The sequence below is a fragment of the Schistocerca piceifrons genome, chromosome 3 (genome assembly GCF_021461385.2).
Source record: "Schistocerca piceifrons isolate TAMUIC-IGC-003096 chromosome 3, iqSchPice1.1, whole genome shotgun sequence".
Lineage (NCBI taxonomy): Eukaryota > Metazoa > Arthropoda > Insecta > Orthoptera > Acrididae > Schistocerca > Schistocerca piceifrons.
The window spans coordinates 233,555,805-233,569,972 of NC_060140.1; the positions used below are offsets into that span (position 1 = coordinate 233,555,805).

The 14,168-nt window shown below is 43.6% G+C and overlaps 1 protein-coding gene across 7 annotated transcripts in view; it reads left to right on the forward strand.

The window, feature by feature from the left end:
- LOC124789839 (serine/threonine-protein kinase tousled-like 2) overlaps positions 1-14,168 on the forward strand; it is a 576,094-nt gene that overhangs the window by 426,187 nt on the left and 135,739 nt on the right. Inside the window, exon 1 of one of the 7 annotated variants that reach the window (XM_047257341.1) lies at positions 769-918. The exons of 5 other annotated variants lie outside the window; for them this stretch is intronic. In XM_047257341.1, the coding sequence (XP_047113297.1) occupies positions 835-918 (84 nt within the window). In that variant the 5' untranslated portion in view covers positions 769-834. Of the gene's footprint in view, positions 1-768; positions 919-13,673; positions 13,755-14,168 lie in introns of those variants that run through there. One more of the 7 variants, XM_047257343.1, reaches the window with a different exon arrangement.

The following is a 14,168-nucleotide window of genomic DNA, read 5'->3' on the forward strand; positions in this document are numbered from 1 at the left end:
AAGCCAGTGCAAATTTTACGAATACAAATTACTTTTTTTAAAAAAAAGTTCATTTAAAAACGAAAAAATCCAACACTACTCCTACGGCTAATTGATATTTGTTTTTTACTCTGTTGTAGTAAAAAAACACCTGTTATAACCGAGACCAAACAAATACCGAAGAATATTGGTTGTTCAGAAGTAAAATACCGGGATCGATTTTAACTGGTAGGTGTTCCCCATCCCTAGTAGAGTAACGAGAAGATTTTCGTAACTCTTCGGACGTTGCGACAACAACGACAGGCACGTGGGAGAAATGCGAGTGCAGCCGTTATGTCGGTGGCGGTTTAGTGAAACAGAGCTGTGAGAAAGTGTGTCGTGCATGCAGGATAGCAGTGCGTACGGCGGCACGTCGCGTCTATTTATAGCGCGGCCGCGTGTCGGCGGCGCTCGCGAGATGCTCGGCCAGGTCGCAGCACGCCGCCTACCGCCCGCCGGCCGCGTGCGGCGGGCTGCCTAAGCGGCAGGCTACTGCGCAGTTTGAGCCGCGGCGGCAGCGGCAGCGCCAGCCCAGCCGGCCGGGCCCGCCTCCTGCCCCACTCATTACTTCCAGTCGCGTGCGACGCGGCGCGCAGCGGGCGGAGACGGCAGCGCCGGCGACACAGCCGGATCGCAAACCGACGCGGCCCGCGCCCGCGCCGACTCGCCTCGCAGCGCCGCCTCGCCACGCCGCCGCCGTCGGAGCTCGCCGTCACGATTCGGTGCACTGTGCGAGCCTGACCGCCGCCACGGCCTGACGGGAGCGCTAGCGGGAGGGTGGGAAAGCCGGACACGAGGGAGACGCGCGCCCGCCGCATGTGGTACTGCTCCGAAAACTACAACCCGCAGCCGCACTCCTCGTATTTCGTTTACCAGGATGTAGAGTACAAAATGTTCTGTGTGAGTATCCCGAAATAAAGCTCTTCTCGATGATAGCTCAGCGTAGGAAGTGTTGCATTAGTGTCTCTCTGTGATGCGTTCCGTTCTCGCTGTCTCCTCTGGCGACACGTGACTTGGCCGGCGGTGTGAGAGGTGGTGACGTTTCGGACGCGAGTGGCTTTGGAGATGTTTGCAGTGTACCGGCGGTGAATTGTCAGCTGTGCAGGTGATGAATGATTTGTCGTCGAACTGTGCGCCGCGCCTGCCGCCAGAAACTTTTGGACAGTGTTTTGGTTTCGTCAGCGCATGCTCAGTGAGCTACGTCAGTGAACTGGCGGTACTTCACTCGTTAGATGGCAGTGTTTTCGCACAGCTGCTGCTATTGTTCTTTTTTCATCTTCAACCTTATATTCAATGTGAATGTAAATATGCGGTATCCTCTTTCACGTTAAACAACACTTTTACTTTTCGTCCCCCGTACTGTTTTGTGGTTCATATTTAATTTCTGCGGGCGTTGTAACAGATACAGCTCCTTGTGGATACCCACACAGTATTTACGGAGTAACCATTACAATTTCGCGTGGTGTTAGTGTACTTGAACTCCTTCATTCTTCCGCGCCCTTTGTAATTTACAGTTAAGAGTAAAATTCCTCGAATCTCATTTATAAGCTACTATGTTGACATAAAAACATTGTGAAAACGCCAAGAGGCGTATCGGCGTATACTAAGTTGTACTTTGACAAATCCACGGTGGCGAAACACCCTGTCGGGTTTCTTTCACAGACGGGAAACATACGACCGGGCTGTGACTGCGGCGCCATGTCTGCAGAGTGTGTGACACTTGGGTGTCTTCGTGCGTGCTAAGCAAGCGGTGTGTTAATTATCATTTTCCTGCAGCGTAGCGCCGATTAGATCCACACTGGAGCTTCCATGTTGGTGTATTCGTCAAATAATCACCTGTGTGTCCACTGCTGTGAAAGGCAGCCCAGCGTGGGTTGGGGGGCAAGAACGTAATGCGTCAGCAGACTCCTCCTAGGCGACAACGTGTCGCCAGAATGTGCGAGGAATTTTCCACTATACGTCCGATGAGTGAACACGTACGTCAGCGAGGCGTTGTACTGTGCTTACGCCATATTTGTGCAACTCATCCAGCGCGTCTTAAGTGAAGAGTGCGAAACAAGTCATTGTAGCGAGGAGAGTCTGAAACTAGAAGGAACTGTGTTCATTTCTATATAAGACTCTTGTACACAGACAATGACGTATACTTAACATGAATGTCAGTCTTCTAACCACCAGCACTCGTAATATTATTGGCAAGTTTTACTACCACCAAATCTCGGCCATTATTTTATTGCACGGAGGGGGTACCCTCACATCGTAGTACACCAAATAAACATTCAGAAACATGGTTTACTACTTTTTTCATAAAGCAAGAGATTTTAGGAAATTTCCAACTTTTACTGCAAGAAAGTGTCTTGACTGTGATTGAAAGTCAAGGAATGTGAGACATCAGAAAGGCCAGAATGTGTATTGAACAAATATCAATGGCCATGTTCTTTGATTCATAAGACTACTGTGCTCATTGTCCTGGAGTAATGCCAGCACTAGTTATTAAGTTATTGTGACTGGGGCAACATGTATACAACTGGTATTCTCTTTTGATAAAAGTCGTGTAAATATTTCCTATTTTTTTAACAGTTTCAGATAGTAGTAGGGCTAGAGACTAGTGAATAAGAAGTATCATCTGACTGCTTCCGAAGGCTGTTGTGAGTGGTCTCCACTAGTCTCTCAGAATCGTTTCGTATTGTTGGTAAACAGGTTTGACGCGAAGAATTCATAATAATTTGAGCCAGCCACCCCCTCCCCCCAATATCTCTCTCTCTCTCTCTCTTTCTCTCTCTTGTGTGTGTGTGTGTGTGTGTGGGGGGGGGGGGGGGGGTGGGAAGAGAGAATGCCGAAATGGTGAGGGCAGGTGACGGCCCAAGAGCGGTGTTGCCAAAGGCGCACATTCTGTTCAGAGCGCCTAAACAGGTCTCAGAATGACGAACGGCGTTGACCTTGGAATCCGAAGCGCCGTGTAATGTACGGTCACCCTGATTCTGTCTTGCTGAAGCTGTCAGCCGTTTCCTCTCTTCATATGACAGTCTTTACTAGCGATGACATGCTAGCACTGATATTTTCTCCGGCGTAGAGCATTCAGGTGTTCACGTACTACGGTTTAGTGTTTCCATAGTAACGAGATTAGTTTTTAGAGCTGCAGGTCATTCGCCTACATAAAGCCTGTTGAATTTTTCCGTTGGTGGTGTACTGTAAAGTAGCCAGCACCAGCACCTTAGGGCACTCGGCGTTAGGGACAGACGGCTGGCCCCGCCGCTTAGGCCACACACACACGGTCGCCGAGCCTCGGCCGGCTTTATTGATCTTGGCGCAGATTCTTAGACCGTCAGGCAGTTCGCTCGGTGGCCACCAATGAATCATTAACGTGACTCACGCACGGAGTGTCGTAACGACACCCCGTCATGCACCGTTCGGCGCCAGGGGCGGCGTCGGTGGCGCTGGCGGTGGCAGCGTATGCGCCCGGCCGCCGCTCCCAGAATAGACCCGCACTCCTCCACAAAATGTGCACGTCGCCGCGTCTCCAGCACACCACACGGAAATAGTCCATAAAGGTGTATCACTTCAGCCTTCTGATGTTCGTGTCGATTCACCAGTGGCTGTCACTGCTTGTCGGTCTGTAGGTGCTGCGCAAGTGGAATGCTAATATCCAACCCTAGCTATGACAGTCTGCGATGTACTGGCTTACTTGTTGACTGCGACCTGATAGTTGCGTAATTAACTGCTAGGTTAGGTCCACGATTCGATCCCAGCTGGTCCCAGCACATTTTTTGCAAGTTACCGTCATAAACTGTTTCAGAATTGCTCCCACCATTCTCCCAGTACATTTCAAATGACAACCTTATTTTGCCGGACTGTACAAATACCAACGATTGTGTTTATGCTTCTATTCGCGTGGACATAAATTTCCCGCCTTCAAGGGATTTGCTGACTTTTAACGGTCATCTTCAGTCTGAAGACTTGGTTGTTGCAGACTCTCTACGCTGCTCCGTCCTGTGCATCCCTCATTATTTCCGAAACACTGCAACCTACATCCATTTGGACGTCCTTGCTGTATTCATCCTTTTGTTTCCCCTCTACAGTTTAACCCCTTACTTCGCTCTATAACCAAGTAGAAAATTTCTTCCAACCTCAGGACGTGTGCTACCAACCGATCCATTCCTTCAGTCATCTTGTGCCATAACGTATCGGTTTCGTATCACCTCATTAGTTACTAGATCTGCCATCTAATCTTCATCTGTATTTTGTACCACCACATTTCAAAAGTCTCTTTTCTGTTCTTAATATGGAACAAAAGTTTGGTTGGTTACTTGTGATCTTGGACCCCTTACTTTTGAAAGTCTTATGACATGCGCCGGCCGGGGTGGCCGAGTGGTTCTAGGCGCTACAGTCTGGAACCGCGCGACCGCTACGGTCGCAGGTTCGAATCCTGCCTCGGGCATGGATGTCTGTGATGTCCTTAGGTTAGTTAGGTTTAAGTAGTTCTAAGTTCTAGGGGACTGATGACCTCAGAAGTTAAGTCCCATAGTACTTAGAGCCATTTTTTTATGACATGCATTTATTTGTGCTCTGGGGACGTCCAACCTTTCCATCGCAGATGACGTATGAATTTAAGGTTGTGTTCCTATAAGACGTCTTGAAAATAGCTCTGAAATTTACTAATGATATGACAGAAATAAATTCTATAATCTGTAATGGTGCAAACTTCGTGCAACAGTGTTGCCATTAAAAAAAAGTGCCACGGAATTCGCCTCTGCCAGTGATATTCAAATGTGTAAAAAAAAAAGTTATATCATGGTTAGTTTTGTCCATTAAATCTGAGATTCCCGATAACGTATGCATGAGCTCTTTCAGAGGTCGGAGGAAGGCCCACCACCATTAGATCCATGGCTGTGGTTTGCAGACCAATCATTGGGTTGAGGTGGAGCCTTTATTGTTTTTTTTTTTTAAACAGCAACAAATGTCGTGTTAATGGTCTGATAGTCACCTTGCATTCAGATCAAAGGCTAAAAGAAGCATTGAACCATAAGCCAAGGAGCTGTCATTGCGACGCTCTTCAATTTTATATTCGACAATACGCCAACAGACGTTTCGTTATTCAAAATTTTCGAAGGGACATTACGTCTTTGCGCACCCCAACCAGCCCCCTCCCGCCTCCCCGTCGCCTGAAAGACGCGATGAGCTGTATTTGTTTGGGCTGATTTCAGACACACAACGCAAAAACGAAATTGCAAGTATCTGTCGAGACATTGGAGGAAGTGCTTCTGACGACTCTTAGGGCAGACATTACAGTGCTTGATTTGTAAAAATGGAGGTGGTTCCGGTACAGTGACCTTCCGGGAGGGACGGAGGGAGGGGATGGAAATTTAAACTTCTTTAAGCTCTATTTCAACACTTTCCTGCGCATTTTGAAAGTGTGAATGCAATATTTGCACTGGTAAAGAATAAAGTTATATCGTACCACACATAAAGATCTGCGCTTCTGATTTCTTTTTGTCAGAAGTGCCGGTACGTACAGTCACAAATCAAGCGCTCTATGTACCCCCTCCCCGCCACACACAGAGGTTATATATATACATCACAAATCAAGCACTGTAATGTAATGTAATGTCTGTCCTAAGAGTCGTCAGGTGCACTTCCTTCATTGTCTCAACAGATACTTGCAATTTCGTTTTTACGTTGTGTATCTGAGATCAGCCCAAACAAATACTGCTCATCGCGTCTTTCAGGCGACGCCCAGTGTCAACGGAAAGCATAGATTTGTTTGCTATTACAAAATTATTTTTAAAACGGAGTTTCACGTGCCCATTCGACAGAGTGGTCCCAGATTAGTCTAGTGTGATATGCATTTAACAGGGACAGTAAAACTTGCACAGTAACTCCAGCAGCTGAGTTTTTAACGCTGTTACCAACTTGCATCGCACACACTGTTTTTCGACTTCTGCCCAATAACAATAAAATTTTAAATTTCTCCTACTGAATGCGGAAGCGATTAACAATTTTTGTCCAGTCCAGATGGTTTCCGTGCAATTTATGATATCTCTACAGAAATGTTAGGCTTGCAGATGGCAGAGTTTTTATCTTTGGCTCGTAGTGCAAATTACAGCACTTGTAGCCTAGGGTTTATAATTTTTTGTAAAGCACCCATGATACGCAGTTAAATACCTGTATTAAATGGCTTCAACCAATACTTTTCTCCACCCCTATTAAAATTGTGTAAGTCAGTCATTGCCAATTCCGCCACTTATGTACGGTAGCACGCTAAATAAAGTAATTATTGATATTTGAAAATTTATTTCATACTGAAGGTATGTACGCAGACCAAAAACGCACGATTATGCAGCGTATGTAAGTACGTGCAAACAGATCTTTATGGAGGTAAATGAAGAAATTTTGTTTTCAAAATACCGTTTAAGTGCATTAAAATTGGAAAGCGTAATTGACTTATGTGTGTAATTAGCAGTGAACGATACTAGGTGCTTCGTGTGGTATAATGAAATACATCACAATGGGGAGCTTTGCAACAGACAGCGATGTACATTAGTATTGACAGTAAAATACACACTATACAACGTGTAAAACTGATTCCATTAGGCATCCCTAGTAAGCTTCGGATTTGGCAGCTGTAATCTTATCTCCCAGCAGTTCATGCGACGTCCTGTATCAGCTACATTGCCGTGGTATTGTCAAAGAGCGGTGACAAAGTACGTGATAGATAAGCAGACTAGCACCCCGCAGGACTTCCTGTGCCAGTGTTGCCACGAGGTTACGGATATTACAAAAGCAAGTGCGTTGTTAATCGTGAATCTGTGGTTGGGAGTCCAGTACCTCTTACTAGAGCAGTTGTGTGTTTCACCGAGAGAGTTAGTGCATTGGTTAAAGACCCTGGGTGCTTCTTCGGGAAGACTGGGGATCGTATCCTGCACAGCTTTACCGACTTACGTGTCTCGTACTTACACGAATGTGATTCGATTGTTTCTTCAGAAGAGCCACTTGAATTGAGTCTTATTAGCCTATGTAATGACCTCGAAGTCGACACGATCTTTAATTCTTCCTCGCTTTCATCATGATGAAACTGGTAGATTCTTGTCACCAGATCTTTCTTTCAAAAAATGTCTCTACCGATACTTCGCGTACTTGGTGTAAGTACGTTATGTAAGAGATGATTACCAAACTTCATAATATGAGCCTATTCTATTACATAATAAATTTGTTCCAACGTCTGTAGAGTGATATAGAACGAATGAGTAAAAAAAATATCCTCTAGACAGACATTGCTTGAAATAGCAAATGTTATTTTTAGACGCGAGCATTATGTATGTGAGAATGGGACAGCAGATACACTTATTTCTCGTTATATCGCTTGTAATCTCTTGGTTGTGAGACATACCAGTAGTTCCATTAAAGTTAAAATATTTATCAAGTCAAGTCATTTTCCATCTTTTTTGCTTGGAAAGTGAAACAGCTGTGTTGTCTTTCAGCAAATATACGGATGGTAGGGAATAATGGGATGAACAGTTTCTAAACAGATGACGTAATCTGAAAATCGTATAACATCGTTAATTGAGTGGGAGTCTCTATAGTGCCAAAACTCTCCTGTCATTGGAACTAAACTGATGTGGTCTGTTCCATATAGGTACAAGGAGCTGTGATTTAACTCAGGACCAATCTTGACTCCTTCCATCACGTCGTGAGAGTGATTCTGGAGCTTAAGTCTTGCTGAAAATGGCTCCTTACAGGGGTCTGTATGGAAATCATCATTACTTATCTCCGTTGCTAATTGATGTTACGCTGTACATTAAATACAGTGTACAGTCAGAAAGGAAAACCAGCAAGTAGCAGAGAAAAGTAGTTCCCAGGCATAATCACCATAGCTCCGGAGAAACAAGGAAAGGTAGTTCTTGTGCCGTACAATGTTGAGCAATTGATGGAATAAAGTTCGAACACAATTGGCTGCAAAGTTGTTTGGTTGGTTTGTTTGGGGAAGGAGACCAGTCAGCGAGGTCATCGGTCTCATCGGATTAGGGAAGGACGGGGAAGGAAGTCGGCCGTGCCCTTTCGAAGGAACCATCCCAGCATTTGCCTGGAGCGATTTAGGGAAGTCACGAAAAACCTAAATTAGGATGGCCGGACGCGGGATTGAACCGTAGTCCTCCCGAATGCGAGTCCAGTGTGCTAGCCACTGCGCCACCTCGCTCGGTTGCAAAGTTGTTAATTAGGGGAGAGGGAATCTGGATTTTTGTAGGTTGCTAACTTTCATGAAAGAATCCCGCTGGAACCTTGAGGCTGGTACTGTAGGGTGTGTCTATTTCCCAACCGAACGTAATGTGTCAAGTTGATGTAGGAAAAACATTTTTTATGGATATAATGCTAATAAAGGCATCGAGGCATGTTTCTGGATAGGGTGAGATGCAAGTGCAGTGTAATCACCAGATACGGACTGTCTTACTTTCAGTAGAAACAAACCTACCCCCCCCCCCCTCTCTCTCTCTCTCTCTCTCTCTCTCTCTCTCTCTCACACACACACACACACACACACACACACACACACACGTAAGCCTTTGTGAGGTCATAACTGCACAGTAGTCATTTTCCATACACTACCGTATACTCGTATTCATAGTCGTGTTAAATGGAAAAATACTGCTCTGAGGCAACAGACGTCCAGTGTTCCTCGCTGACTCAGCCGATGAGATCAGCTGGCTGAGTACAGATATTTGAAGATCCGTGAGTGTAGCTGTGCATATGTTTACAGTTGAGCGTAAAGGGGACTTTTCGTTCGCCGTCATTAGTGTTCCTTATGTGTCATTTGATAGACCACAATTTTTTGGGGTCTACAGTGAAGGCCGCTAGAACTCAGCGTTGTAAACCTCCACACTGAGTATTACAGGCGAAAGTGAATTCACTGAGGTACGAAATGACGCTGCTCAGCAGTCTCGGCTTTCCCTTCAGCGCTCTGACACCGTATTTAATGCCCAGCTGTTTTCAGAGTTTTTTTCTAACGTTCCTCTTGTAGCTGCTAAGATGGCTGCCACAGTGATCGATAAACCCGTACGTCTTTCGCTTTTCCTTATCGCCTCTCTTCTCATTTGACCGCATTGAGTTGCTCCTATCTATTGTTGCTGATTTCTTATAAACAGGATAAATAAAAAAGGCGGAAGGCACCAGCCTTTTCAGTTGTTTGATATTTTTAAGCCACGGAAATGTGTCCGTTAGCGAGAAATAGTGAAATTTCGAAGTGTTTTAATAGCTGAAACCTTTCCATGGCGCACAAAAATGCCCTCGTTAAAACTACTCCAGAGTAATATTTCTTAAAGGTGGAGCATGATCATGATCTTTGTTACTTACTTCTACCGGCGGTCTCGTCGTTAATGGATTATGATCTTTATGTATGTAACCATCGCATAACATCATGTGTGTTAAAGAGTGTTGTCGCTGTTGGCCTTTTGATCAAACAATTAGTTGCCATTTGTCTTGAAACTCTAAAAGGGATCGGAAAAAAAGTCAACTGTAGGAAACAGAATTGAGCAAATAACCAGGGAATCTTTATTGATGACCATTTCCAGTATATTGTAAAGCCAGTACCACCATTTCAACCACTGTCTATCTGATAACATTTGAATACTTTATATTTTAAAACACCTTAGAAGTAAACATGTGACCGATAATTACTGTTGCAGTTATTTTTCTCGCAGTTTACAATTCTGGATGTTTCATTCCAGTGTGTGTCGTCGTCATAATTTTCAAAGGCGTCAGGATCTTAGCCATGTTGTTGAACTGGAGAGACATATTCATTCCAGTGGATAGGATTTTAACTGATGCTCTTCTTGTTTGCACATCTTTATATTATAATACCACTAGTGCAACAATACACAGATTGTCCCAGGAGGAGTGGTCAGTATTCAGGGATATGACAAGAACGATCATTCGAAGCAAGAAAAGCTTGTAAATATGGGCTCTAAAATGCATATTCAATAGCTCTGAAAATTTAATCGTCTTCGCGACTGTGAAACACTTACCTCCTACTGAACAAGTGCTCATAGCTCTTCAGATGCGCATTTTAGAGCCCATTATTACTAGGCTATTCTTTATTATTTTGGGTCATACTACCCCCTCCCAAACAATGGAAAGCAAGGAGCTTGCAGTAGAAGAGATTTGTTTCACAGTGTCGGAGGTGAACAAGTGTTCTAACTCTTAATGTATGCATTTCAGACCCCCTGTTTATTGGTTTTTTTACTTAGAATGATCGTTCCTGATCTCTGAATATTTACCATATCTCCCAGGACACCCTCTACTTATGGGGTGTTCCTCCCCAGATTTGTCGAGCGCATTTTCTGTTATGTTCAGGCTGATACTTGCGATTTAGTTTTTGCAACGTATAGTTGCAGTCAGTCAAAAGAAAGAAAAATGCTCCCCTTCCGGTCTTTCATACAACGCCCAGTGTCGACGGAAAGCATCGGCATTTTCCCATAACAAACAAAATAATTTTTATAGCGGAATTTAACGTTCCTCTTCGATGTGTATGAGCAAGGAAAATAAAACACGAAGAATAGAGTTTTCCGGAACCGATAGTACCGCCGTTGACAGGTACTGACTGCTACTGCGCTGCTCGGTCGCTGCTGGAGTACTGGCTATTTATCTTGTTTTCCTGTCACTGTTAATATGTATCGATAAAACAAAAATCGCACTATACTAATTTGGGATTGTTCTATCGAATGGCCGCGTAAAATCGCACGTTAAAGTCAATTTGTTCGTAATGGGGATAAACAAGAGCAGTCGCCAACACTGGGCGTCGCATGAAATGCCTGACGAGCAGTATTTGCTTAGCTGACTCCAACTGTACTTGCAAAAACGAAATCGCAAAAATCTGCGGAAACAACAGAAAATGCGATTGATGATTGTTAGGAGGGACACATGACATATATACATGTTCATCTATTTTGTGTCCCAAAGACTCACTTCTTAGTATGATATCCTCTTGGCAGCTATAGATTACATCTAATACCATTAAGGAACATTCTTTCTTGGAGTTTACATGGAGTTCTCCTGTTTCCGCTGTAGTCCAGCGTTAATTTTGTAGACAAAGGAGCTTCATGAACAGATACTGTCATGTGTTATTTTTTGCTACTTTGAACTTCTGGAGTAATGTGTCAGGATTTTAGACTTACAAATATATAAAAGACATGCTGTGTAAGATGGACGTCCCAATATTTCATAAGGAGTCAGTGTAATGGAACAGGGTTTTACCAAGCAATAGCTCCAATAGCGTCTCACTACTTTGCCATACCGTTAATATTCCCTAAATTTTTGTATGGGATTAGATATCGGAGCAATGTTTTTCGTGCTTTTAATGGCCGTATTTACTTTTCATCGTCTTTCGATACCTCCTGGCTGTAGCGGTTCATTGATATAATGTCTGTTTAGGTTTCGCAGACATAACTGGGAAGTGCGCAAAATGTGATTCCAAGTGTACTGGCTCATTGCTTTTCCAATTCAGTTAGGCAGTGTTTACGTAGCAGTCAAGCCGATACCGCACGGTGCCAGCAATCTTGGCGTACTCTTTTAGCAGTTTTCATTTTTTCGCAATACGTTTCACTCAAAACATTGATGAGTTTTGAATTATTGAGCTTAAGTTTTCATTAGCTTTTGAGCGTTAATTAAAGGAGCTAAACTATTCCATTAAAAGAACCATAGTTGTTTGTTTGTCTTGATGGGGTAAGTTAGAGCGTTAATCATACGGGGAAAAAATTAATCTGCTGCATACTATCATTTATTGAGAACTTCGTTTCACTGCCTTGAACAGTTGCTGAACTGTTCATGGTGTCCACATTACGTGGTGACACATGTACTATGAGAGCGGACTTCAACGGAATGCCCAAGCGCTGTGGGTACAGCGCGCAAATGTTTGCCGTCCTTCCTTAGAACAATTAACGTCAGCTGGGCGAAGTAGGCAGACTTCTGGAGCCGGGTGAGGTTGGTTGACGGCGGCGAAGTTTCTGGAAGACGAGATGTCCAGACGCCGCATGTTGACCAGGCTGTCTTCTATGATGGTCGACCCTGCGTGTCTCTGCCGTTACAACAGCTTATGCACTTGCTGGCGGTGATTTCTCGTTAACGGAGACGCAGGCCGTCGTCTGATGTGGATCACGATGTGCTGTTCTTTGTCTCTTGGTTTGGACCGTAAAACCAAGAGAAATGCTGTCCCAGCAGGCTTTAGATTTGTAGTGTCTCAGCTGAAAAGATTGTGTAACTTGCTGCGAAAACAGCGTTCATAGAAAACTCATTGTGTTGATAGATAGCTTTTCGTGACTGCTGTGAGATATTGATGCTCTTAGACGATAATTTTCAGTGTGAGCTGACTATTAGTTTTGTCTAATAGCTATAACACTGTTAGAAACTGTACCTAAAAGGTATCTATATAGGCTTCAAACGAAGCTGAATCGGCTAGCGTGCGGTGCTCCTGAAAGTGCTCCGCTAAACTTTTCAGTTGTTTGTGAAATCTGACATACTCCGTTCGTATATTATGTTACGTTCCGTTACATTGTTGGTAAGATAGTACATAATTGAGAAGCAATTGTGAAAATGATTAAGGTTTAATGAATCTTCAATTACGAAGTCTTGAGAGACGGAGTATATTTGGAACTAGGGCCCATATTCAGGGGAGTGATTTCGTAGATTACTCATCTGATTGTTAATTAAATCTGTATCTTAACAGCGCAAATTTACTCCTATTCTGGAAGATAACGAAGATTCTAAGATTTAGTACACTCATCAACTCGACTGTTAGCGTCTTATTCGCTAAGAGTTGCTTGCATAGTTTGACCTAGAATTCATCTGAGTCACTCATGATAAGTGATCTTATAGCTATTTCAAAATAACTCCGACCTTCCTCGTACCAGTCGTTCCACTGAGCTACTCTGCGGCGTCTGATTATGTAGCTAGCGTAGCGTAAAAATGAATACTTCGGACATCTTTTAAGAAATAGAAATCGATATCCTGCAGACTTAGGGTGAAATGAGGTCTTGTACGGAAGAACCATACTGCCTTACAGAAACACGGTGACCGTAGTAATTCCTTTAGTTCGTATTTCAGTCTCGGGTAAAGAAGTTTTGTTTTACGGGTTCGACTTTTTACCAAGTCATCATCAGGTGATTTGAATATATTGCTTAGTAATACGTAAACTGGAGATGGCCGGAAAATTGTAAAAGTGAGGAAAAGAGTATGAAATGCAAATAAACGTAGGAAATACTAAAGTGATGAGGATTCACATACATTAAGTTTCTGTCAAAGTATCGCAAACGTAAATTCCGTGCACAGGCGCACCGTTCTCCCAGCCGTTGTCATTTTTTATGACCGGGAGCCGCTACTTCTCGATCTGAATTGACATCACGATGCTAAGAAAAATATTCACCAAGTGTTTTCAGCGACTAATGGTAAATCAAAAGAAAGAGGAAAAAATAGTAAGTTTCGAAATGAGGTAGTGAAGAAGGTGCTTCAGATGTGGAGAAGGTGCTTTAAATGAAACGAACTACGGAAATAGATATAGAATAAAATAGGAAACAAGTGGAACATTTTTCGCGAAGAAATTGCGGGGAAGTGTGGCGAGGGGGGGAGGGGGGAGAAATGGAGAAGGATGATTAGAATTAGAATCATGGATCACATTTAAAATGGACGAAATTACCACCAGATTAGGGATGATGCACAGAAGACAGGAAATTGGAGTGCGGCGGCCGATATCTGTTGTAAGTAAAGTATACCAAAGAATAATGATTTCTTAATTGTCTGTTCAGCTCGTTACGTAGTTGAACTCTAACTTCCATTCTTGAAATTGGGGGAGCAAAATAGGATCTACCTCAGTCACTTCCAGATAACCGTTCCACGATATTTTTTTAGCGTCTCATTTTGCTTCAAGTCTAAAAGAAAGTGAATTTGCTGAAGATTGATCTTATCGTAAATAGGTTACTGTTGGACTTTAACGAAGCCCTTGAGCTGAAGAATACCGCAGTATACTGCCACCAGTTCAGGTGTGGGACGCAATACTGTAGACAACTATGACAACTATTACTGAGTGTGTAAGCGATAATTTTAGAATTCGAAATTCTACAGTATCAAGCCATGGAGGCGAACGTCAGTGGTATTAGAGCAACTGCTGTCGA